We start from the raw sequence: 27,500 nt of genomic DNA, 5'->3' as shown, positions 1-27,500 counted from the left end.
GTGCTGAAACTAGTAAGCGCCTACACTCCGTAGTAGATATTTGTTTTAGAATTGGTAGTTATTTCTTATCTAAAGAAACAGAATAGAAGACAAACGGTTAAAGAAAGTTCTCTTGCCTTCTGGTCATTCTGCCACAAGCTGAGTTTTGATCTCACTTATGGGCTCATAATAATCATGAAATACCTACAGAGAACATAAATGATCTCTCTCTCTCTCTCTCTCACACACACACACACACACCATGGTGTTTTTTGAGCAGCATTGTGAAGAATATAAATTAGTCTCGGTGTAGGAAACCTTGTTAAATTTCTGTTCGTAAAACATTGCTCTCTGCTGGACATCTGAGGCAGCGTGTTGACACGTCCCAATCATATCTATATAGACTTGTTTTTGTAAGTTCGTTTTATATGAGATTTTGCTGGAAGTTTTCCCTTCTTATTGTCAATGGTCATGGTTTATCCTTCACTAAACCATATTTTCTGCTTTAAGAAGACTGCAAAAAAGAACTTCGACCAGAGAGGACATGGATATGTGGTTTATAGTAAACAAATGGCCAAATAATCTTTATTCATAACACTATGACAGCCAAATTAAGCCATTTCAATGGGGGTTTTTTTAAGTCTCAAAATTGAGCAGTTCAAGATAAACTAGCGTAATTTAAATGACATGTAGGCCTACATCTTCAAAAAAACAAGCCTATATGCCTTTCACCCCTTTTAACCATTCCTCTAAGAAGTGTCACTTATTTGGGGCATGACCTCTGAACAAGACGTACGTAACTCCTGTTGTATGGCTCTGGTGTTGTCAGTGGGACGGATATCTACACTTCTTTCACCGCTGTAGTCGCGCTGGATTTAATAGATTGCTGTAAAACGAATTAATGCCACCATCTAGTGGACACTCTTGCCACTTAAAGTCCTGGATTCGGAGAGACCATGGCCTGATAAAATTGCATTTCTAATTGAATTTACCTGTGACTTGAGGCAAAGGCTGTTGCAGAACAATGAAGAGACTCACTCTACGTACATGTTTCAATTGTTTTATTTGTTAAATTGATAACATCATTCAGGGTATGTAGTCCTTGGCAGCTTCCCCGAGCAATCCAATGTAATTTGTACAGGTGCCTTTTAGGCATCTGGAGAATCTATAATCATAAAACAGTGTTTCCATTTCAAGGGTCCAATGATTTCCATATAATTCACGTATCGAATAGGCCTCGGGGGGCATAATCTGCTAAATATATAATTCATTCCAAACGGATAAAAAAAAAAGGCAGGCTTAATAATACACAAATGAACTTTATTCGTTGCCCTGGCAATTACCTGTCAGTGTGGACAGATGACTCATCTCAGCTATCAATTCAAACACACAGTGGTCACTTTTTAAAAGACGTCTCACACTTGGTAGCCTATTGGCTTTGAGCATTCCAGGGGCGAGGTTATTTTGCATCGAGGATTACCTACATTAATCTACATGTGACTCCCGCCTAATGTCTAGCAATGCAGTGTGTTCAGACAAACGTCAAGGGCTCACTAAACTGTTGATGTTTCCTCGGGAAGTGTCAGTTGTGGACTGATAAAACAGATCAACTTGACACAAAGAAAGTTTGAAATTTCTTTCAGATGTTATCAAACAAAAAAAGCGAGGAAAAGGGGACATGCTAGATAGATTCAATAATGCAAAACAGCACGCGGGAGATGGCACAGGAAGATAGACCAGCTCTGCGATCCGTTGAAGCCACAGCCTAGCCACAGCCAGACACAGAAGCGTCTGGACAAGTCAGCCCTACTACGATCAGCTATTGGCCTACGGTGCGATTTCTCTGCCCAGTGGGAATCACAGGTGCTTGGATCTGAAGAGAATTATTCCAGGAGTTGCCAACTGCAAAGGCTGACTTGGCATCAGAATTGGCCTCGGAATAGGTGAGATTGACAAAGATCGTCCAAGTCAGGTGTATTTTTTGGCGCGAGATGAATTTAAGTCAATTGAATTTTTTTTCACGGTAGCATGAAACTGGACATAAAAGCGTGCGTCTCACGCCAAAAGTGTGAGAATTGGCAACCCTGATCATTCATGTTCTTCCCTCACTTAGAGTCCCTTTTGGCATGACAGCCCCGAGGTAGCTGCTTTTGGGCTCTCCAGCTCCCTCAACACACCCCTGTGTACGGACAAAGAGAAGATGAATGCATATCAATGCATCAATGGATGTATACGACTGAATGTAAGAAGGTTTATTTTCATGTGTATGTATGCATGTGTGCATTATATGCAGTTTGTCTGCAGTATTCTCCCTTTATCTGGCCATTTTGGGCAGAGTGGCTTTAATCATGTCAAAGTGCCCCCTCTATAATTTTACATTTATTGTTTTATTAGTTTCTTCAAAAATCATTACAATTGAGACCTACCATGCATTAAAACTGTATGTACCAGCCGATCATTACAAATCACATCTACAAATGTATTGATTTTTGATTAACATTTATTTCAAGAGGGGCTGTGTGCATACTTGCTGGGCCACCCTACCAACACAGTATGCAGAGAAGTTTATATGTGTATGTGTATTCATTTTTGTATGTCTGCACACAACAATGGATTTCTGGGTGTGTGTTTCTCTGATCTGGAGTCCTTTATAGTGAAAAAACGCTTTGGGATAGTTGGGGCTGTCCTGCACATGACGACCCCTAACACTGTGCACGCCAACAGAAACTCCTTTTTGAAGGAGTTTCATTGCACATATTGGGGCTCTCTAATTAAAAAACAACAAATCCTCCACAATCAGCCAGACCCTCCTTTCATTAGCATTACAACTGAATGTGTTTACAGAAGCCTAACCCACTTATGTACACAGACCCAAACACAACACCCAGATTCGCGTAAAAAGCACAGCCCGCTTGGTAATGACTAGAGCACCTCAAAAGGCTTTTTTTCATCCTTTTTTTTGTTTTAAAAACAAAACAATACAAACAAACAAACAAAGAGTGCGTGGAACAGTTATGATGCCACCCTTGTCCAAGAAATGGCTTTTTAACCTATTCATGACTAACACATTACACACACACACAATATGTCTTAAAAGCACAATGATAAATACAGTAAACAAAGTCAAGAGGGAACAGCTTGCTTTCACCCAGTTTGAAGCCCGTGTTCATGTGAGCAAATCATGAATGCAGCCCAGACATTCCCTGGAATGTGGCACTAAGGAAAGAAAAACAACAACAGATTTTTTTCCCCCCCCTGACCAAGCCCAAGAAACGGCCAGCCATGTTGTAAGATCTGTCTCTTGCTCCTCAGCATCCGGCGTCATAGAGCACTGAAGCCACATAGACACACCTGTAAAATACTTCCACGCATCTCAAGGCCGGTGCTGCACGATTAAATTCACCACTCGTGTTAAAGCCGGTAATACACACAAAGGCACTGACACACTTTGGGACCAAAACTCCATAGTTGCTATCGGTGAGGGAGCCCCACCACCGCCCCCAACCTTGCCCCCACCACCGCTAGTCCGCTAACGAGTCTTTCAATGGTCATAATAATAATGGTAATAATAATAATAATAATAGAACACCTTAGGACTGTTATGAGCATCGCCACTGACTGTTAACAAAATGATTTCGAAGAGCGTCTCTTTAAAAGAAAGCACTGCATAGGTGACAAGTCTGTAGACTGCGCATCAGTGTCCACAGTCTCTCTCCACCTGTTGGTGGTAGTGCCCTAGCAAAAGCCACCTACACTGCCACCTAGGGAAAAGGAGGAGGACAACAGGACAAGAGCAGCAGCCTTCCTTCATAAATTACATTGCATATATTAACAAAGACAACCAATCCACACAAGAAGAAGAAGAAGAAGGAACCTCGGTTTAGACGAGCAACTCTGCGTCATGTCCTACTCCAAACTCTATTACGGTTATTACAACCACGATCCTGACTACTGACGACAACTGACATATTGCTTTTACTCTATTCCAGTTCCCGACCCCCCTCTACCAGACAGGCCACATCTCAGTCTGCACCTTGAAGCCACAGCCACAGAGAGTCAAGGTCGATTGACAAGGCTCCTGACCCAACAGGTAAGACTGCGAGTGATAGGGGGGGTTGTCTGGAAAAGTGTGTCCATCTCTTCAAAGGGTTTTTCTTTTTCTTAATCAACTATGAAGGAGCAAGCTTAATGTAAACATTCTCAACGGCGCTAGCAAAGCTATTGAGCCCAAAGCATCTTATCATGAGTGTTTCACTCATGTTTGGCAAATGTGTTATGCAAGAAAAATGGGACTGCAGATAAGCGTGTGTCTACAGTCACCTATACCAAACACCGCCCACACTGTTCTTTAAAATAAACTGCTTTCAAAATCTCAAGACATGGTTAAAACAAACAAAACAAAACAAAAAACAAGAATGAAAGAGTGATAATTCCAAATTAACTTCCCATAGTTCTCAAAGGTTTGGCCTCTAGCAATGAGGCCACCCAGATTAAAATCAGACATAGAAGCGAATGTGCTTAAGTCAAGCAGAACTCTGTGCGCATTGTGTGTGTGTGTCTGTGTCTGTGTGTGTGTGTGTGTGTGTGTGTGTGTGTGTGTGTGTGTGTTTGTGTGTGTGTTTGTGTGTGTGTACGTACAGCTGCTTGAACAGTACTAGCAGTACTATGAGGCAGAAGTGTCTGGGCCAATCTCCGAGAGATCTCGAGGACAGCGGTGTGTATGTGTGTCTTGATGTAGGAGCAGTATTCGGGCATTTGGCAAAAGTGGCCAAACCAGTCTTTTTTCGAGTGTGTGTGTGTGTGTGTGTGTGTGTGTGTGTGTGTGTGTGTCTATCTCTGAGAGAAGTATTCCAACATGAGGCGCAGGTGACCCAGCCGGTCTTTGAGGGAGGTGAGGGACAGCACTGTGGTCTGGTAGGTGGGGTCCAACTGCAGCACTGACAGCAGCCACCAACACCACACTGGGCCATTAGTAGACGCCTGCACACACACACACACACACACACACACACACACACACACACACACACACACACACACACACACACACACAGACACACACACAGAGAGAGAGAGAGGCAGCAATGGTTATGTACAGAACACTACACTACTACAATTCACAATATGACTGTCTGTGTACTATATGTGTGCTAGTATAATAGAAGTATACCATGTGTAAGCATAAGGGTGTTCTTGTGCACATGTGGTGTAGTGTGTGTGTGTGTGTGTGTGTGTGTGCGCGTGTGTGTATGCCTGTGTGTGTGTGTGTGTGTGTGTGTGTCAGTCTGACCTGAATGTTGTCCTCTTTCTCGGGCATGGATCCGAAGCGTCTGCTGATCTGGTCCTGGATGTGTCGGCCCAAACGCTGGTACCACTCCCTGGCCTGCTGGTACACACCGTCATGCAGCTGCTGGAGATTGTCCAGCTCTGCACCCTCCGCCTGTTTGCACACACACACACACACACATATATATATACATACGCACACATGTGTACAGACATACACACCAAAATACAGTACACATACCTGCACAAATACACAGACACACATGCACAAGCACGCATATGCACATGCACACACACAGGCACACACACAGGCGCACACACACACACACACACACACACACACACACACACACACACACACACACCTTGCGGTCCTCCAGGTACTCCACGTCGGCGGTGTGGTATCCGTCTCTCTGACTGCGACGCAGCACATGGAAGCGGCTGCCCCCAACTGTGTCCACGAAGGAGCGGCCGTCCCCCAGCATGTCCAGCTCCAAGATATCCAGCATGCAGCCGTAGTCTGCAAACCTGCCACAGCAGCCACAGAGATGACATCAGAGATGACATCAGAGGAGAGCTTTCAGTTGGGGCCCGAATTATCTCTGGGAGTTGAAGGTAACTTGTATGGTTGCACAACATCCACAAACACTAATGATTTGAGCCAAATGGGAGCTAGAAAATTAATTTAAGAAAATAAAAAAAACTGACCCTTACTGACCCTTAACATCATTAACATGAAGCAGTTATTATTAAGGGAATTCGACCGAGGAGATCTCCACTGATCGCCACTCAGAAAAGTCCACATTTCAGCATGATTAAAGCCCTGTTTCACTTCAGCGTGGTGCTGTGCCCCTCTGGGGTGTGTGTGTGTGTGTGTGTGTGTGTTTGGGGCTCATCCTGCGTGCTCACCCTTTGCCAGGCTCGTAACAGCACATGCCAAATCTCTTGGTGCCCGTCTCCATGCAACGGCGCATCATAAGGCGGTAGCGTGGCTCAAACACGTGCAGCGGGCAAGGAATGCCCGGGTACGCCACCGCGCACACAAAGATGGGCACATCAGTGGTCAAGCTGAAGGCGAGACACGGGCACAACAACAAAAACATGGACATCTTAGTCAGACAAAAAAAAAAAAAAAAGTCACATGTCGTGTAACAGGAATATCATGGTCACCTAGCAACAGGAAACGATAGTAACTATGACCAGGAAACTGTTCATCCCACAGTTGTTTTAAGGTCTAAATGAACACACAGCCTTCCTTCTGTGACATCTATTGCACAAGTTAGCAGATGTATCAGATGCAGTAAGTATGTTTTAGATCATCATTTAAGTACATCTGTATTGCAACATAAATGGCATATGCTGAATAATGTATGGTGAAACTGTTCTTTGCGCAATACACAGATTGGCATGTTCTCCCCAGTTTGAAAAGTGGAAGTCTGAGATACAGACTCAGCTGCTGATGGCTGATACGGATGGTCAAATAAATAAAGAACAATTCATATATAGTATTGGGTGCAATAGCGCAGTAAGTGACATTTCATCACGTCAACAGATTCGAAACCAATATCATCATCATCATTGTCGTCGTCTTCATCTAGCTGAGTGGAGGCAGTTACCACGGCGACCATGACTCACTTTGAGAGCTCGGCCATCTCGGTGTCGTGCACCTGCTTGCGCTCGGCCAGCTGTGTGGGGAAGAGGCGGGACATGATGTCCTGCAGCAGCACCGTGGGGGTGTACTTCCTGTTCTTCAGGAACTGCACAAACACACACACGCACACGCACACACACACACACACACACGCACACGCACAGGAAGAAGGAGAAGGTTATCTATGCAACATTGTTCCCATTCTTATGAGATAAGATGACGGACTGTATGTTACAGAATATGTAGCTGATGACTGCCCCCATATATGATATTGCTATGAATATCTGGTCTATCCCCCCTATATACACTCACTTTTACACCAAAATAAAACATTAAAGACTAAAACGATATATAAAACGATGCCTAATCAGGTAAGGGAATTGATGGAAAAACTGCTAGTAAATGTCCCTGGGCTCCAGCTTTCTCCTGTTATTTGGTTTTTTTTTTTTTTTTTTTTTTTAAACAAAGTGTCCCCCTAGTGGTGTCAGTTCCATGTTGGTGCAGCAGTACCTCCTGCAGTGGTTGTTTGCAGAGGGGACATCGCAGGTTGTGGTCCAGGCTTCGCTCAATGCAGTTCTTGCAGAACGTGTGTCCACAGGGCGTCGTCACCGGTTCGTAGAACAGTCTTTGGGAACAGAACACAAGAACGTCGAGACGGCTCTGAGATGCTACGCATCATTACAAATAACCAGTTCTACAACCCTATGATGCACACAACACCACTCCAAAGCATACAAAAACACCCTTGCTCAGTCTACATAAGGCTACATAACTTCCTTGCTAAATTCTGTACCCCTACATTTAGCATGCTACAGCCCTGTAATGTGATGAGTAAAACTCAGAGGGCAGTGAGTGAACGTGGCACAGACAAAAGGGTGTGAATAACTGGAGTGTCCCAGGCGAGCCAGCTGGCACTAACCTGATGCAGAGAGGACACTCAAAGTCAGAGGCGGTGAGGACACGGAGGGACGCTTCTCTGTCCACACCGCAAGAAGCTGCAGGAGACAGAATCAGTGGATAAGACACTATGAGAAACTACATTTATATATGAGATACATTTCACTCTAAATATGTGGTTCTTCCGCGTAGAAAGCACCAAAGGAGCATTCATGACCTACTCCCCAAACCTACGGCCATATCACAGAGAGGTGCATGTTAAAGCATGCTGTTCTTATGAATGCATTTCTAGGAGTTATGAAATTAAATAAGTTTCAGTCACAGAGTTGCATGTTAAAGCATGCAGCTCTTATAAAAGCATTTCTAGGAGTTATGAAATGAAATAAGCTTCAGCCAGTACAAGAACGTGCAACTCACAGAAGTGGAAAATATTAGTGTCGAGAAAGAGATGATTACATGGAAACACTTACAGCTTTCAAAGAAAAGCAGGACTTTTAGCTTTTTAATGCAATATACATTTTTTGTAGTGCAACATATATATATATATGCATTAGTTTCTAGTCTTACAACTTATATATATATGCATTAGTTTCTAATCTTACAAGGAAAAGCATGGTATTTCTTGCATACATATAGTTAACATTACTCTATTAGAAGAGCAAAACGGTGGTAATCTCTTAACCAGCAGGTTTTCTGGAGGTCACGCCGGACCAGTGACACTGTGAGTGGCTTAATGCTAACCCCTCACCTCTGTTATGCCTCTCCTCCTTCCTCATCATGGGCTCCTCGTCATCCTCCGCGGCGGGGAGGAAGGACACCGCCTGGCACAGACTCAAGCAGCACTCGGTGCTGGAGCCCAGCTTGGCCTTAGATGCAGTCTGGAGCGAAACAGAGAACAGGAACCGTTTAAAGGCAGTGCAGTAGGGATCACCTTAGAACCGTTTAAAGGCAGTGCAGTAGGAGTCACCTTAGAACCGTTTAAAGGCAGTGCAGTATGAGTCACCTTAGAACCGTTTAAAGGCAGTGCAGTAGGAGTCACCGTAGAACCGTTTAAAGGCAGTGCAGTATGAGTCACCTTAGAACCGTTTAAAGGCAGTGCAGTAGGAGTCACCGTAGAACCGTTTAAAGGCAGTGCAGTATGAGTCACCTTAGAACCGTTTAAAGGAAGTGCAGTAGGAGTCACCTTACTTCAAGTCAGTCATTCTCCCTCCCCATCCTAGAAAGTCAATCATCAGCCTTGAACTGGCCAAACGAAACAGACCAACAACCTTGAGCTGGCCAAACGAAACAGACCAACAGCTTTTAACTGATCAAACAAAACAGACCAACAGCTTTGAACTGGCCTAACGAAACAGACCAACAGCCTTGAACTGGCCTAACGAAACAGAACAACAGCCTTGAACTGACCTATCGAAACAGAACAACAGCCTTGAACTGACCAAACGAAACAGACCAACAGCCTTTAACTGACCAAACGAAACAGACCAACAGCTTTGAACTGGCCTAACGAAACAGACCAACAGCCTTGAACTGGCCTAACGAAACAGAATAACAGCCTTGAACTGACCAAAACTCTCAGCTCTGACAGCCTCGGCCTCTGACTCGTCCCTCCCCTCTCTCTCATCAAAATATTATGCAATTTAATTATTCAGAAATGAAAATGCATTTTGTTTGAAGAATTCAAATAGACAAAGACCATAAAGATCCCATGTGTAACGAACCCAGCTCACGGGCACAAAACATAAAGGGGAGGCCACGCAGAATATTTGATATAATAATAATAAGTTATTTATTAAGGGTTACAAGTATATAGTTATCTATTAATTATAGGAAAACGTGTGGTGAATGTCAGTGTTGTGGAGAGAAACAAAAGATGTAATGTAAAGTCAGTTAAATGGTAATATAAAGCAAACGACGACGACGACAACGACAATCCAAATCCAACGAGTATACACAAATCCAACGAGTATCCACAAATCCAATTCTTATCCAAACACCAACGACCAATCCAAAACTCCAATCCAACGCTTCACGAATGCAGTCTGCTCAGGGCTTTTGTAGCCCCTCCAATTACTGCTACACCTGGTTCCAATCACCTGCTACACCTGCTCCCAATCACCTGCTTTAGAGATAGACAGAAGAGGCATGCAAATCTCATGGGGGCGGGGCCTAGACCCGCCAGGGTCGTAACACATGGCAGACGCTGTGTACCTTTTTTTGTTGTCATGATATTTTATATTCACTGACATAACTACAAAATGTTTCCAGATCTCATAGTCTGTTAGAGGTTATTTCATGCTAATGTATGCTAATGTCAAAGATTAGAGTCAATAATAACAAGATAACACTGTTATATCATTGACAACAATTTGTCATGAAAAGTTATAAAAGCCTGTGGCATTTGGCCATGACTTACAGCATGTTTACGTAAGTGTTGTCATAACGGGTTCATGTGAAGTGTGAGTGTGAGTGTGTTTTCCTCTCTGATTAAGGTTAGTGATAAACAGAGAACTAAGTTGAACCATAACCAAACAGGACTTTGATTCCCACGTGGGGTCAGGTTAGCGACTGTGATCTGGGTTAGCCTCGCCAGAGTTCAAAGGTCAGGTTAGCGACTGGTTTGGGTTAGCCTCACCAGAGTACAAAGGTCAGGTTAGCGCCTGTGATCTGGGTTAGCCTCGCCAGAATTCAAAAGTTCACAAGAGCGTGTTCACTCAAGCTGTTGTCAACTGAGGCTGTTACATCATATCTGGCTGGCCTAGTCTGTGGACTGAGGGGTGATATTTCACACCTTTCACAGCTCTGCCTTTCTATGTGGATGTCCTGTGAGACAGCGACACAAAGGGATGGTACTTGACCCTCCATTACATGACTAACATAAACACGACGTGACCGATACCATACATTGTTTTTAGTGGTCATGAGAGTCAGTGTGGAGTACTATAACAATGGCGTCAAAACACCTTCACCTACAATTATCACTACAGAGCTTCAACCTCATCTTGCTATGACAGATTGCCTACACATGACATAAGCTGTTACAGCATCTAAACCTGCAGATGTCGACTGCCATGTGACTATTGAGGATATATGGGATTCTGCCTAAACTTGTTTGATGAGTCCAACAAAGCATCGCCCCCCACATAACACTGGTTTGCCAGCAGGGTTTGTATAATAAACAGGGAGTATGGGGGTGTCTTACCTTTCCGGGGTCACCTCTTTCTCTCGGCCCGTCCTCAGGGGGGCGCCTCGGACTGTCCCCGGGGGGGTGGGGTAGAGTGCTGGTGATGGGGCAGGGCTCCTGCAGGAAGTCAGACACCACCTGCAGGATCCGGGATGCCTCCTCGGGCACGGACATACCCTCAGCCTCCAAGATCTACACACACACGCACACACACATGCACACACACACACACACACACACAGGCAGATTTGCAACAGGTTTAGCTTCTAGCAAATGTGAAAATGAAACAATACAAGCAAGCAACCACATCGAGGTGTTGCTGTGTCTGACACATTCAGTTAGTTCTCATCCGAGAAATCACTTTAGTGACAGTAAACTCTCGGAACTGAAAACAATACTCTGAACTATGAGACAGTGGTAGAGTTACAGCCAATCCAGCTTGCTGCTCTAACAGGAATAACAGCCTCTGACTTGTTTTTTTGTCTTTTGTTAAGGGGCTTAGTGAAATCACCGCATCGGCCAGCTTGCTCGAGGGGTTGGTTGCTTTTCCACCCCAAAGTAGCCCTTTTAGGTACAGAGGCTCCGCTGACTTATTATGCTGACTTCACTACCTGCCTGGCATAAATGTTACACTGTTGATAATGGGAGACATCCAAGGTCACCCTATGATACTTGCTAACAGATATGCCCCTTACCTAAACGATCCTGCTTTCTTATCAGAATGCAAAATATAGCCATATTATATATACAGCCACTCCATATATAACATACGACATCTGATAGATATAATGTGGTCTGTTGGGGAAAGCGTTGAACCACTACTTGAGAAATTTAAACTAGACATAGAGAGATGGGCACCCTTTCCTTCTCTTTTCGTGGGCAAAGGCTAACGTATTAAAGATGAACAGAGTTCCCATGTTCAGTTCCATTTTGCAGTCACTTCCGGTGACTGTGCCGGTGTATTCCCATGCGTTTGATCATCTGTGTGGCGTTCTTCTTTGAAATGGTAAGCAAGCTAGGGTGCGCCTGAAAAAAATGCAGAGACCACCCCTCTTATATTATATACAGTTTTACAAGCTACAGTAAGGGACATGAAGAGTCTCTTCACTACGCTACGCTATTTTAGAAATAAAGCACTGTAAACTGAACACTGCATGGGAAACAGATTTGTATTCATTTATTTTTGTTCGGGGAATCCAACCACCTTGAAAGACACATTTCCCTCTCTCTATACAGAATGGGTTCAGACAACCATCATGTTGTCTAGGAGACTGCTCGTCCAACAATGGAAGTCAGCTTACACTCTATCAATCACAAACTGACGCAATCTGCTAGGCAGGGTAGTGGGCATATGACGGGTATCCTTCTCTGTGCTGGGCAGGATAGAATGAAATTACTTGAAATGGGAAAGATTTCCTCACTACATTAACGGACCTTAGAGACTAACTGTAGGCTCAGCTTCCTTCCATGAACACACACGCACACACCTTAAATTTGCTCACCTGGTCCCAGTTACAACACAGCCTCATTTCTTCCCTTTACTTGTACTTCATTTATTTCTTATTCACTAGTTAATGTATTTATCCTCGGTTTTAAGGTGTGAACGTACATATTGTCCTTTTGTCCTTGTTTTATGTTTGTTTACATTCCGTTGCTGTTCTATAAATAAAAATGTCAATGATAAAAAAATAATTACCAAGCTATTAAAACATCAAAGCTTTGATAGCATCATTATGACAGCTGAAATGCCAGTCACCGATAGTGTTTACATGACTGGTTATTTCACCCCAAATTCAAACCAGTGACCTTATGCAACTTATTTTATGACACACTAATGACATGTTAAGCCAGTCCTCTGGCGGTTGAATTGAGTAAATTACGAAAATCACAATCAGCTCTTCTCATCAGAGCTGGCATGGTTTCTCATGTAACCTGGCCTGGGTGTGAAGAGTTCCTTGATGGCTCAAGGCATCAGATAATTGCAGTACTATTCTAAGGCTAAACGATTCGGGAAAATAATGTAATTGCGATCCCCCCCCCCCCCCCCAATATTGCGATAGCGATTTAATATGCGATTTCTTTATTTTATCCTCTTTTTTTTTCTTTTTTAGACCACGTTGTAATTGCGCATGTTGCGGTTAGAAAATCGCATTTTATCACATCGCGATTTTATCGCAAGTGCAATTAATAGTTCAGCCCTAGTACCCCCACCCCCCACCCCCCCTCAGTGGGCTGATATGAACCCGAGGCCTCACCTTCTTGATGTGGGTCTTGGCCGGGGTGAAGTCAGCCTGCTGTTTCAGGCAGTGGTGGAACTGGATCAGAGCCTCAGTCTGGCGGCCCATCTCCAGCAGTACATTCCCTTTACGAAAGAAGCCCTGCATATGAGAAGAGAGAGAGAGAAAGAGAGAAAGAGAAAGAGAAAGAAAGAAAGAAAGAAAGAAAGACAATAATTGTGTAAACAATGTGCAATTATATCACACAATAACGTATATTTCCATATCGGGATATGAGTGTACTTCAGCATGTGTATGCATCTGGAAAATAAACATACAACGTAAAATACAATAAAGTGTGTGTGTGTGTGTGTGTGTGTGGGTGTGCATGGAAGCATCCCAAGGTCATGTAAAAGGAATACGTTACAAAAAGAGGAAGTTATGTGGCTGTTCCGTAAGAGGTTATGCAAGCATAAAAAGGTGATAACCATTAAGGTAATTTACCCAAACACAAGAGCATGACTTGGACAAAGTCTCCCTTCAGCTTCAAATGTCTTTCTTTAGACATCAAATGAGTTGTCCAATGGCAGGACACCACAGAGATAAGCCAAATGGCCCAGAGGCAGGAGTCACAAAAACACAGCCATCATTATATCAGTATCACAAAGTACATTGTGAAAACTGCCTCTAAAGCCTGTGTGGTAACAGGCAATTCTCCAAAAGGAGCTGCGTTAGGCTAAAGCTCCCGGGGCAAAGCCACCTGTTCATGCATCAATCACGAAGAGAACCCGCAGGGCAGGACAACCCTAACATGAATTAACTGTGACAGGTTTAAATACTTAAACTCTTCTGATTTCACACCATGTCAGTAATCAAGATGTGTGATTCTATATGAAAGAAGCTGTCAATTTTCATGCTATATGTTTTACATTAAACGAAATGATGAAATAAATAGGAAAATTAAATTGTGCTGTTTTGGACTTGCTACAACTTGTCTGACCATAGCAACTCCACATGCCGTGCACCTGTGAGAATGTACTTTCCACAGAAGAGGTTTCCTTACGTACCACATAGATGAAAAAGTACCTGATCAACCACACATTTTCTCAAATGGTTTTGAAAGAGTCCTCAAACAGCACTGTACGTATTTGGGTTGTTTGACACCAAACAGCCTCACAGGTCATGTCATGGATGTTTTATGAAAAAAAAAAAAACATTTTAATTTGTCTGTTTTATTAATGTTGCTGTACAAAATCTTCAATGTCCACCCATTTGTGTGTTCATTTTTTACTTATTTTTTATAATGGTGCCCCAGGACAAACAGTCCTTTTTTCTGGTCTGACTCAGATAGACTTACTGAGTAGATAGTTTTAAGATTTAGTTTTGAGAATGTACTTTCCACAGAAGAGGTTTCCTTACGTACCACATAGATGAAAAAGTACCTGATCAACCACACATTTTCTCAAATGGTTTTGAAAGAGTCCTCAAACAGCACTGTACGTATTTGGGTTGTTTGACACCAAACAGCCTCACAGGTCATGTCATGGATTTTTTATGAAAAAAAAAAAACATTTTAATTTGTCTGTTTTATTAATGTTGCTGTACAAAATCTTCAATGTCCACCCATTTGTGTGTTCATTTTTTACTTATTTTTTATAATGGTGCCCCAGGACAAACAGTCCTTTTTTCTGGTCTGACTCAGATAGACTTACTGAGTAGATAGTTTTAAGATTTTGTAAGAGTATTATTTAGTAAGAGTTAATCCTTTTTTTCTCTTCACAGACAGACATATAAGGACACATCATGTAACTGCACTTGAACCGCGTTCACCACAGAGCAGGTAGACTTTGAGCAAATCTAGTCAGACCCTTACCTCAGTCCAGTTTGGGCGAACGTTGCAGAGTTCATCGAGGTCATTCAAAGCATCAGAGAAGTGTCGCAGTCCCATGTTGGCTTCAGCGCGCCATACCTTCAGACTCACGTCATTAGGAGCTGCAGAGAGAGAGAGAGAGAGAGAGAGAGAGAGAGAGAGAGAGAGAAAGAGGGAGGAAGGGAGAAAGATGAGCTAGGGTGAAAGATGAGCTAGGGTTCCAGAGATGCCTTGTTGGGTCTCTGATGACTGATCGCACAGAGAATGTTTCCTAAAAGATTGCACTCATTCCAAAGGGGTCATGTTTATTTTTGTTCATTTTCACTTTATAAACATTACAAAAGGCAGGATCACCACCAGCATTGCCACCATCCTGTTCACTATTCCCCAAACCATGTCCTCTCCTTATTAGCTGTTGGGTAACCGCACCTAAGCCATGGCCTACATGTAAACATCACCTAAGTAGGGAGCAGTGGGCAAAACACTAGATGATGTAAGTTAAGACAGGACAGGACTTCAGACATCGCCACCATTCGATTGTAATCCAGTTATCACCATTACATGATATTTGACTTAGGACTTTCTGATTAACTGACCCCAATCTGTTAAGCTAGACAACCTCCCCTCCTCCACGCTCACCCTGAACACCGGTGTGCCACCAGGCTGTGTGCTGAGCCCTTTTCTACACTCCCTCTATGACCCATGGCAGCGTTCCTGTACATGTTTCCAACACCATATTCAAGTTTGCAAACCACACCACCGTGGTAGGTCTGATCAGAGGAGGCCAAGCAACGGCCAGCAGGGACGAGGTCCAGCACCTGGCTGCGTGGTGTGTGTGTGTGTGTGTGTGTGTGTGTGTGTGTGTGGTGTGTGGACTCCTCCTGCGGAGTCCTAAGAAAGCTTACCTATGTCCATGGACACTGGTGGACTTACACCTCTACCATCACAAGCATACTCACCAACTGTATCTGGGTATGGTATGTGGCATGATGCTCCGCATTAGACTGTAAAGCAGTCCAGGGGGTGGTGAAAGCTGCTCAACGGATAACCGGCACCCTGTTGCCCACCACTGAGAACATTTGACTATAAACGCTGGCTGGGCAGAGCAAAAAGCATTAGCAAGGATGCATCACACCCTAACCGTGGACTTTTTACTCTCCTCCTATCTGGCAGGCGTCACAGGAGCCTTGCGCTCCCGCACCAGCAGGCTCAGGAAGAGCTTCTTCCCTGAAGCTGTGCCTCTGCTGAACTCCACACCACAGCGCTAAGCATTATTGCACTCATTACTCAACACTTTTATATTTGCACTGCCCATTCTTGCTCAGGCTGAAGCTCTCATGTTGCTCAGATTACTATTATACTATACATTTAACTCTTATACTGTATATACTCTCCTTTCCAACTCTGTCCACTTCACCTCTATATATAACATATTTAATATAGCACACATATGTAATAATCTGTGTATATGTTGCTCACCACTGTCAATAACACTGCACATACTATAAGATATAGCATCACTAATGCTGTAGTACTTAATTACACCTGCTCTTATCTGTAAATAATACTATTCTTTTGCACTTCTGGTTTGATGCTAACTGGTTTGATGCTAACTGCATTTCATTGGCTTTGCACCTGTACTCTGCACAGTGACATTAGAGTTGAATCTAATCTAATTTGTCAGGTTTCTGTAGATTTATTCATCTGATATGTGCAGTCATGAGGGAAAGTCTTGATGCAAATTGAGAAACTTGAGAAGTAAGTGCAGTTTCTGGATGTTGGGTACCTAAAATGGTTCGCTTCAATGTCCCTCAGATGTCTTACTAAACAGAAGCAAATGTTTTAACCTAATGCCACAATCGGTACCGCAACCACCTGCAAATCTATGCATGACAAGAGCTCTAGAAAATGCAATGTAGAAAACAACAATAAGATATCTTAGCATGTTGTGGGGGTAAAAAACTGTGTTTTTTTTGTGTTTTTTAGGACTTCCTGAAAGACAAGATGGAGGCTGAACAGTGAGGCAGCTGCAAATGTGTCACTACAAGTCCTGCAGAACTAACCACACAGACTGGAGTTTGACAGCAGTTTGAATAGTATAATAACAATGTGACCAAATCTTTCACCATTACTGATTTGACATACTAAGAAGAGCGTTGCAGTACAGCAAACGCTTGAACTCCAAACAATAAACACCCTTATATAAGTAAAGAACTGACAGTCACACCCTGGGACGTGTAGTTACACAATTTCCAAAATACACAAGACTCCGATCGCCGAGCATCTGGGAAAAAGAACATATGACTAAAAGTGCCGTCCACGATTTAAATCCACGCTCCTCACGGCCCTTTAGCTGTCTGTTCTGTGTGTGCGCTCAAAAAAAAACATTGGTGATACACACCCCTGGCTCTGTAAATGGGAAACAGACAGTGCGCCTGGAGCGAGCCATACACTGTTCCACCCAATCAACACTTCGGATCCAACACTTCACTTCTGCTTCAGGAGCATGGATGGGAGGGATGTCATTTGATTGGCTGTTAATCTAAAATATCAACAACCGTTTTTGCCAAAATCGCAGACTTTACCTTTCATTGCAGTTAAGGGGTAGGGGGTTCGCAACCTATGCAGGACAATATCTCCCTGGATGTAAATGCCACAAAACAAAACAAGCACCACCAGCTCTTCTCTGTCTCAGAGTCTTGGGCATGTCACCATAACAGCAACTGCAGGGTCACTGGAGAAGTGCAGCTCAATTAGAGAGTGTGTGCTGTAACCAACCTCTCTCTAAGTCTCTAGGGCGAACGTTAACAGCTTATGAATGCTAGAGAAGGAAAACCTGTACACTGCGGGGGAAGTAGTAGACCAAAATAGCGTCTATGCTCCATACACCAAATACATTCAGTGTCCTTTCATTGCATTGTCACCTTAATATGAATTTTGGACGAATAATGTAGGATTGTGACATAACTGCAGACTGTGGCTACTCACTTACTCTGATTATCTCTCCAGATTGCTTGCCAATCAACAGGAGACGAGCCAAAAGAGCACAGTGAGGCAGTATGAGGAGGACTGGAGCAATTGGTCCAGGTGCTGTAGATGCTTGGGCCATGGCAAAGCCAGTCATGCGTGATTCATCCAAGGAGTTTTATAATGTTAGGTGCTACACATACCTCATAGCCTATAGGACCATACCTCAGGCATGTTACCTGTTAAGAGTGAAAGCCATATTCAACAAAGTAATGCACACAAAGGTTTTGTCTGTTGAAAACAAACTTTGTGTGACCCCAGCCACTTATAAGTACTGTATACGTTTGCATTTTTCTGTATATGTTTATAGCATGATAAGTATATCATACGTTTGCAGCACTTTACCTACTTTGGTCCACCACTGTTTCCAACAACACGTTGAGGTCAGTGGGGAATCATCAGGACTCCTCTCAGGACGTGGAACAACAGAGACGTGACTACGGTAAGTTCAAGCCCAGGCAAGAGAAAGAGGGGGTGGTAAGCATAACACTGACCTCTTCTTCACCGTCACTAACGAGACCATTTGAGCAGCTGATAACAATAGGGAGATGGCACTGAACCATATTTAAACATTACGGACAGTGTTTTTTGTGAGGCACAAATGACATGTGTATATATTTTCTTGTGGTGTAGTACGGGGTTAATATTTGCATGCAGTTACACTTGCATAATTTCGTTTTGTAAGAACCCTATAGACAGTCAGTAAACAGCTCAGGAGGTTGTGTAAGTAGTCCCCTCCCCGTCTGTTTCGCACAGAAACCCTTACCTAGTTCTATCCCCTCATCCGCAATCCGCAACGCTACTGTGAATTCGCTCGTTTTGAGCTTCTCCTGAATGTGGCACTTCATTTTAGTCTCCTCCGGGCAGCACTTCTCGATGATGCTGATGAGCAGCACGTTGTTCTTGATGTTTTTGGCATCTCTTTGTTTTAATCTCTCCTTGCACGCGGGGCATCTTGACGGCAGGTAGCTTCCCAAGCATCGCCGGCAGAGCGAGTGACCGCAACTCATGGTCACAGGTTCGCCCATAAGGAACAGGCAAATAGGACATTCAAGCAGATCCATTGCGAACTTTTTTAAACGGCCAAATGTCCGGATGAAAGTTAGAGTCTTGAAGCCCTCTCCTTCTCTTACATTAATTATTTATGTGGCCTTTCGCTCTCTACAGTGACCATGGTGTCACTTACAAGTTAAGTAATCAAGGTTATGAGGCCAGACAGTGCGACAAAATTACAAATCTAGGTTACCAAACCGATATAGCCATGGTGTTTCAAGGAACGGTCAGCTATATCTTTTACGGTCGCTGTCCAGTGTTACGATTGCATTGCAATCATTTCCAAAGTCATTTAGCAGGATTGCCACTCACATTAAGTCGAGTTTTAGTCTCACCAACAGTAACGTTAATGTTGACAATATCCTTTGTCAATCATAACTTGGTCTGTGTTAGCAAAGTAACGTCCCCCTCTACGAGCATGCTGAATGTAGGCTTTTCTCTTCAGTCCAAAAGCTACTGTCCTCGCCTGACGTACCAAACCGCACTCCATCAACACTGAAATGAAATATTCGGTGTAAAGAACGGATGTTTAAATTTGCCGTCTATTCATTTGATGGGTTGCCCAGGCTCACTATGCTGCACATTGCATGCAGCCCACAGCTGATAATGTCTAGCACCATTAAGTTACATAAATAAAGGTCACATGGTACAGCAGCTGGCTTTTCTATTGGCCAGCCACTACTCGTTGTGAAACAGTCTTTTTCACGTTTCGTAACACTGAATTTCAGAGAGGCTAAAACTCACATCATTTTAGGCATAATTTACTCGGTGTAGGCTTTTAGGCAGGATCTACTACATGTAGGCTACTGTACATTACCAGAATTTAGGAAAAATGTACGCAAAATACCACATGCGACAGTTGTATTGAGTATTTATCCTACAAATTACTTATTAGGTTGTTTGCAAATCATTCTTAATCCTACCTTGACTAGAAGTTGCCATTGTGTATGTTAAAGTGTAGTCTACATAAACCACAGCGGCCCACAGCAAAACCTAATAAAACCGTGCTAGTTTGCAGACCCCCTAAAAAGTCGGCGGTGGTAGCCTTGTTTTTACATCTGTCCTCATGTAAACCGCTGTCAGGTCGCAAACATTCTCCAAGAGTTGTCAACAATCCTCTTCTGCTTGTGCCGTGAATCAGTGTCTCTCCTGGAAACTCCCGGTGCAACACTTTCCAGTTAATCTAGATCAGTCATTAAGCTATAAAAAGTGTAAAACTGTATCAAAATAAGCAAAAACAGCGACAGTGCAGCAGTCGGAAGTTCCAGGGTAAATATGCACCTGTTTAATAAAGGATATGAACCATAACATGAAATCCTATGATGTGGTTATGCAATAGGAAACTGCCTATGCATTTTGCCGAAGCCCAGAAAAGGTTATATATGTTAGGTTACTGTATGTAGTCATAGGTTTCCTCTTTTTGGAGCTCCTAGTCCTTATTAGAATTCCCCGTTCCACCTTAAATGTAGTGCAGCCAACTGCAATGACGCTATTGCGCCTGTAGGAGGTTTCGATTACCGCTGCTTACCATTTTCCTCTGTATGTGAAGGACAACATCAGAACTTTGTTTGGCTTTTGATTCGCATGAACCTATTGGCAGGTTTTGGATGACTTTTGAGGTTATCACTCTAAGGAAAGTGTATATCAGGACGGTTTCAGAAATAGTGAGTGCGCACTTCTAGAAAATGAGACAAAACAAAACAAAAAGTGAGTGAGATTTAGTCTATCGCTCTCTTTCCCCATAGCTTTTGTACGTTTTCCTAGTTAACATGGAATAATATTCCATATCAAAGTAATATGGTGAATTTATGAGCAGGCCAAAATCCATGGAACAGACCACTTCCAGTTAGAAGTCTGCAGTGATAACATATCGTAGGCACCTGGAAACACACTTCAGCATCATAGAATACGACATCTGAAAAAATATATCATTTATTACCATTGATTTCCAACCGTGTGTGTTGCGTTGTTTATACATTGATTTAACTTACTTGACCATGCAAGTTAAAAGCTCAAGACCATAAAAAGAATATTACCTATCTCTATATCTAAAATATGACTTCTTATCAGGTTGTCCAAAACATGTTTTCACCTTTAAATCAGTCAGGGAACATTGTTCATATACACACCAGTTGACATGTTACTATTCTCAGGCAGGCGCTCAAGGGGATGAATGCTCTGGGCCAATGAGGTGAGCTTTCAGTGGCCCAAAGTGTCTCACCTCTTGGACTCCAGCCTGGATGTTGTCAGATCATGTCAACTAATATGTAAATGAGCAATGTTCCCTAGTCACTTTAAAGATACAAAATAATTTGGGCCTTTTTTTGTGATGTTAGGGCCTTGGGCTTTTATTTTGTGATGTTAGGGCCTTGGGGTTTTATTTTGTGCTGTTAGGGCCTTGGGCCTTCACTTGTATAGTCAAGTCATTTAAACCGATGTGTGTATATATATATACTGTATATATATATATATATATATATAGTACGTATATATAACGACTTTAACTTCCAAAGTTATCTTACTAAACAGTCCAGAGACACAGAAGCAATGGGTTTTCAAGAGTCACTCTCTGATTTTATGCCACTCTTGTCTCGCTACAGTTACACAACTTCTTGGATTGGACGTTAGAGCACATTACTCTGATTGGACATGACACATGGGGTGATCAACATGTTTTCCAGTAAAAAAAAGCACAATTTCCATCTGCTGTGATTCAATCTCCTGCTCTCAGATGAAGCTCAGGATGCCCCAGAGAGTTGTGTCCTAACAGAACTGTTATCATTTCTGAGATTCATGGCCAATCACAAACATTTCTTGTCACGGATGCTTTGACGCCTGTTTTTTTCTTCACGTATTGACACTTCCTTCTCGAAATAAGGAATATAACATTGTGTTTCTTTCAAGTAGAGAGATGTTTACATATCGCAGAACTGTTCAGCAAACTGTTCATCATTTAAAACATTGTTTCCTATTACAAAACGTCTTTTTCTGATGTCATATTTTAACATGCGGACCTGAGTTTCCAGGTGCCCACAGTATTTCTATTTTATGCAGCAATGGTGTTCCGGTCTTCGAGGAGAGACACACTGGACTACTCAATGAGAAACATGCAAAGAGGAAGGCCAACAACATCACAACAAGCCTTTGCACCAATGTAGCACCTGTAACAGGGTGTGTGTGTGTGTGTGTGTGTGTGTGTGTGTGTGTGTCTGCACCTGTAACATCAATATTCTTCCATGTTGACCTATGTACTGGGGAAATGTACCTAATGTTAAAGAACATTTAGCTCATCTACACAATTATAAACCATGGGGAGAGAGAGTGGATAAACTAAATCTAACCAATCTTTTTCTACATTTTCTAAAAGAAAGGGCACACATTGTCCTGACATATACTTTCCTCAAAGTGATAATAGAAAAATTCAACCTAAGCCTGTTAATGGGTTAGTGAATCAAAAGCAAATAAAAGGGCTGAAGTTGTTAGCTAAGCACAGAGGGAAGGGAAAGCCTCGGTAATCGAAGCCCCCTACAGGCGCAATAGCGTCACTGTAGTCGGCTGCACTACCTTTAAGGTGGAACGGAAAACTCGAAACCTGGAATAAGGACCCAATTTCATCATAACTAGGTTGTGCACTGTTTCTAATGGAGTTATGCCGTGTCAAATTCACAAACATTACACGCAGGGGATTTAATGGTAGAATAAGCGTATTCTTGATAGAAATAAATGATTACAACACAGCTAGGTCATTACTTGTGCAATCACCCCCGCGTGAATTAACCTGTTAGTTCATTAGTATGTGTTTTTGCTCTAAAAAAAAATGGCATGCTGTTACATGAAGGGTCCATAACATCACGTAATACCTTACTTAACAACTTATAAATCAAGAACTTTCGCACCAACAAATCTTATCCGGTCATACCGAATACTACCTCTTTTATGTGACGTATTCTAACTAATGAATTATACAATCAGGATTTTCTGAAGAAATGTCAAGTCAGCATTAACAAACAAAAGTAATATTCACCTATGTATTTAATGATTATTTACTGCAAGAAATTAATGTTAATTTAGAAGACCATAACTGTAAAATATTACAAAAACAATTCTTCCCAGTGACCAAGGCATAAAAAGGCAAGATAAAAAATGTTGTTTGTCAATGCTCCTTTGTCTTTCTGTTTTTGCCATTTTATATATATATATATATATTCACTGGTTAACATTGTTTTCTGGCCAAATAAATAAATAAATCAGCTGGAACAAAGAAACAGGAAACATAGAATGCACTAATCGTGGATAGAATAATATGACATTATTAGACTAATTTGTGAATAAAATAAACATACGGCACCCTTACAGTGGCACGTGAAAATGACTGGGATTCCCACTGGGACAAGTCTTTATTCTTTCCCCACAAAATGCAGCTACAAATATGTCCTCAATGCAGCCAGTACAACTGGCACCTGTTGGGACAGACAGAGGGCAAGACACAGGGAGCGAAAGGACCACTTACACAACGTTGTACAAACACAACAAGCGTGCGCTGTGCACGACTTCCCTAAGCCGCGATCAGCAAAAAGCTGTCATCCAGAAAAGAAGCCAGGTAACATGGCTCACTAGGTCAGATTAATGCTTTACAGATCATGTGCCAACGGCCTTTGTGATTGCGGTGAAGAGAGAGGTAGCTAACGACTTCAGCATTACTGGGTGTGCCACTGGCTTTAGCTTGTACAACCATGCCGACATGTCACAGCACTGATCCAAGAATTTGTCCGGTCGTTATGGAAGCAAGCTTCCCTGATTACCTCAGGTTGTTTGAAGCCACCTCAGATTGCCTGGGAAGAGCAAGGCCGCTACATACATTTACGTTTTGACTGGACAATCCTCACTGCACCACTGATGAGAAGTAAACATAAAAAAAAAAAATTGATTTCATGATTGAATTTTTTATTCTGATATTGGTAATTTCCTAATGGCCAAACCAGTCTCACTCAATAAACCACATACAAGACCCCTTGTTATGGTTGGGAATGAAAGTCCAGCAAATTACAATTTGCATTTACTCAACACAGTAATTTGACCATTTTATAGACCGAGATCCAAAAGTCCGTGTTGATCAGTCACAGCTTTATTCAAGGCGAGTTTGGCAATATATTGATCCGCTAAGTGAGTACATAATCCTCATCAGTCCACTAAAAAAGGAGGCAGCTATATCCCATGTAGTTCACAAGAGAAAAAAAAATGAATGTTTGGAGTAAGAAATAGGCCAGCACTGTACATTTGAAATATCTAATCTTTTACACAGGGTGGATTAACACATAGAACATGACAAGAAACAACATGAATGTAACATAACACGACAAACACCTCAAGCCTCAAGTCATCTCGTCAATGATACTGCACATTGCTGCATCTTTGTCCCATTCTTTGTCTTTCTTGGAGACCCCAGCAGTTTTGTCCATTTGATCCCCCATGCAGCTTCCACCTGCCTCCTCTACATCCATAGGCTCACATTTCAGTCTTGGTGGTCCACCCATATCTCCAGCTACACTACCGCTGGCCCCGGCACCGTCCCCCACAGGGGCAGAGCCCTCTGACTGGGGCAGGTCGTCGGGCAACGAGGCAAGGCAGTTCTGGATCATCTCCACCACGCGCTCCAGGTGCTTCTGGAAGCGCTCCGCCGTCTCCAGGCGCTGCCTCTTCTGCACCTCCATCATCACACGCAGCGTCTCGCGAGCCTGGTGCGGCCGGTACTCGTTGATGAGGTGGTGCATGTGCACAAACAGCAGCTTCAGGTCCTCCAGCTTCTCCTCGCGTTTGATGCTGCCAGGGCTTTTGATGAGGATGTCAAGCAGGTCAAGGAAGTTGACCAGAATGGACATGTTGAGCTTCTTGAGCTCGCGTTTGTGGTCAAACTGCATGGGGTGTAGCCGCTCAATACCCTGGCTCTCCAGCGGACGGATGATCAGGTCGTCGCATTGAAACTGGTTGCCGAACATCAAGTAGCTGTCTCGGATGGGAGGGGGTGGTTTGGGAGCGATGCCTTTCCGCACATTCTCGTCCGTGTACTCCTTGATGTACTGCATAGGCGGCGGCGGCAGAGCGCTCACCTGCTGAGGCTCAGTCATCCTGGCGCCCTGGTAAAAAACGCATCAATATTATGATCATACACAGCTCATGTAATTTGACGTAACCCTAACCCATCTAGCTACAGAGGGCTAGACACATTAACTCAATGACTACCTCTGGTTTATCATTATGAGAGGTGAACAGCATTCTTCCTGTAGCCCACTGGTACTTCGACAGTTATAATTAACGTGAACTTAATCACAAGTTGAACTTGTTAATCAATTATGGCGAGGATAGACAACCTGGCATGGCTGGCTAACGTTAGCTAGATAGCTATCGCTACCAGGCTAAACCGATTCTCTATCGATAGTTGCTCATTTGCGGATGGTAACTCGTGTTAGGTTACAAAAACACTCTCCTCGATGTACGGTTTCCAAATTGTTCATACACGCTTGCAATGGCGCTCACACTGGTCAATATTCAAAGTAAGGCAATTCGCTTTTCTGCAGAACAAATACCACCCGGCTAGCTGCCTAGCTAGCTGGTTCTTTAGACTGTCTTAACCAAGTTCTCAAAGCCATTATAGAGTACAATTAGCCCACTTAGAAAAAGAAATGTATGAATCTTATAAATACTAAAACATACCTCTTAATTGTGCTCTCAAGGGAAATTTCCAAATGCTACAACATCGACAGAACTTTCTCAAAGGTAACACTGGAGCGAAGTGCGTTCCCTTGGTGGATTCTGTTTACACACATACCATTGAAGCTGGCGATTGGATGTATTCTCGCTAGTAACGGGATATTGGATTGGGTGTGTTGAAAATGGAGGCGGATACACACTGTGCACAGAACACACAACACACGAAAGAAACATAATAATTATAACAGGTTTAAATATAATTTTTTTAAATTTGTGAAAGTGATGGCCATCTCATGCCTAACATTTTGTTCTGATAAACAGAGAAGGCACTTCTCACATTTGCAGTGATATTAAATAAATGAAAGGCAAGATCTGTAAGGATTTTTGCAAATATATATTTTTAGATCCTTTCAATTAATTTGCAATTCTTATTTTGCAAAATGAACACTTTGATTTGCTTTAAATGTGTGTAGAGCTTTAATACAGAGCCAATATCTGATCCACCAGGTGTGTGTGCAAGTGTGCAAGTGTGCATGTATCTAAGGAAGTGGTTTACGTAGTGTATTTTTTTTTTTTTTCCGGAAGTCACTCTGACTTCAACCAGCGTTACTTTTTCAAGAGCACTTCATTTATTTTGGGTGACTGTGTATGCTAAATCGGGTCTCCTCATGACAGTCAGGTGGCACATTTAACAATGTACCCCACAATTATAATGAAGAGCACAATGTATAAAAAATCACAACAGAAACGAAGAACATCTCCATGCAATTACAAAGAGAGATTTTTTGTTCTCAACACTCAAGAACTGACTTACTCTGAACCTCGACCAGGGGTAAGTGCTTTTCTTCTTTCATCATTCTCCAAGGGATTGCAAATACCTAACATATTACCAATAGTTCTCCTGAATCTTTGGCTAGTTTTTTAGAAGTGATTTTTTTTTTCTTTTGTAGAAAAAGCCCACTTTAAAAGGCTGCATTGAGCTCTCCCGGATCAAATGCGTAGAGATTGTGCGTACAAATGCACCCATACCCTGCAAGTACAAATACCCCTTTCTGGTGAGTGTGTAATGCAATTCTGACCTTGAAACAATCACCAGTGTAGTTGACACTGATGGAAATATGATATGTATTGTTTTTTGTATACACCTGTGACTGTACATTATCTGGAAGCTCTCACAATCTTATCTATAATTACAGTTTTATATTTGCATACATTTAATTGATGACCAGATGCGGCTGCCACCAATGCAAAAGGGCAGAGTTAGACAGTTCCAATGACTGTCAGTAGGGAACTATATATCCTTGATTGAGTGTGTGTGTGTGTGTGTGTGTGTGTGTGTGTGTGTTGATTTATGACAATTTAAAAATATATATTGTTTTCCTCTAGGTTGTTCACGACAGCTACTTCCTATACATTTTTGCCCCAGACAATGACTGTCGTCTCAGATGGGTCCGCGCTCTGAAAGAGGGTTAGCGTTTATTCTGGAAAGATCAGTGGTCGTTCATTTGTTTTGGTCATTTGTGTAAATTCTTGAGCAGTCTTACAGCTCTTATGTATATGTATGATATCTATGAAGACACTGATTAGTATTAATAATATGTTTTGAATTTTCATGCCAGAGATTTTTTA

General features: G+C 42.6%; 3 protein-coding genes across 6 annotated transcripts in view; 1 reads left to right on the top strand and 2 right to left on the bottom strand.

The window, feature by feature from the left end:
- Positions 1-1,025: 1,025 nt before the first annotated feature.
- Positions 1,026-20,462, bottom strand: lonrf1 (LON peptidase N-terminal domain and ring finger 1). Of its 2 annotated transcripts, none has more exons than XM_031587040.2 (12): positions 20,087-20,462; positions 15,087-15,205; positions 13,253-13,375; positions 11,016-11,189; positions 8,562-8,691; positions 7,836-7,911; positions 7,427-7,541; positions 6,901-7,022; positions 6,175-6,333; positions 5,631-5,793; positions 5,270-5,419; positions 1,026-4,959 (listed from the first exon to the last, which is right to left on the bottom strand). In XM_031587040.2, the coding sequence occupies exons 1-12, from the start codon at positions 20,103-20,105 to the stop codon at positions 4,810-4,812; spliced, it is 1,500 nt and encodes a 499-aa protein (XP_031442900.1). In that variant the 5' UTR covers positions 20,106-20,462; the 3' UTR covers positions 1,026-4,809. The 2 variants fall into 2 exon arrangements, with proteins under 2 accessions (XP_031442900.1, XP_031442899.1); XM_031587039.2 differs by lacking the exon at positions 20,087-20,462 and adding an exon at positions 18,877-20,047.
- Positions 20,463-24,266: 3,804 nt separating this feature from the next.
- Positions 24,267-26,005, bottom strand: med7 (mediator complex subunit 7). Its single transcript, XM_012831703.3, has 2 exons — positions 25,875-26,005; positions 24,267-25,297 (listed from the first exon to the last, which is right to left on the bottom strand). The coding sequence occupies exon 2, from the start codon at positions 25,286-25,288 to the stop codon at positions 24,536-24,538; it is 753 nt and encodes a 250-aa protein (XP_012687157.1). The 5' UTR covers positions 25,289-25,297; positions 25,875-26,005; the 3' UTR covers positions 24,267-24,535.
- A 136-nt stretch (positions 26,006-26,141) lies between these two features.
- itk (IL2 inducible T cell kinase) overlaps positions 26,142-27,500 on the top strand; it is a 9,968-nt gene continuing 8,609 nt past the window's right edge. For all 3 annotated transcript variants that reach the window (XM_012830554.3, XM_031586774.2, XM_031586773.2), the window contains exons 1-3: positions 26,142-26,703; positions 26,822-26,926; positions 27,258-27,339. In XM_012830554.3, coding sequence (XP_012686008.1) covers positions 26,566-26,703; positions 26,822-26,926; positions 27,258-27,339 — 325 coding nt within the window. In that variant the 5' untranslated portion in view covers positions 26,142-26,565. The remainder of the gene's footprint in view (positions 26,704-26,821; positions 26,927-27,257; positions 27,340-27,500) is intronic.

This window comes from Clupea harengus, chromosome 20, assembly GCF_900700415.2.
Source record: "Clupea harengus chromosome 20, Ch_v2.0.2, whole genome shotgun sequence".
Taxonomy (NCBI): domain Eukaryota; kingdom Metazoa; phylum Chordata; class Actinopteri; order Clupeiformes; family Clupeidae; genus Clupea; species Clupea harengus.
This window is presented reverse-complemented; position numbering and strand designations above follow the sequence as displayed.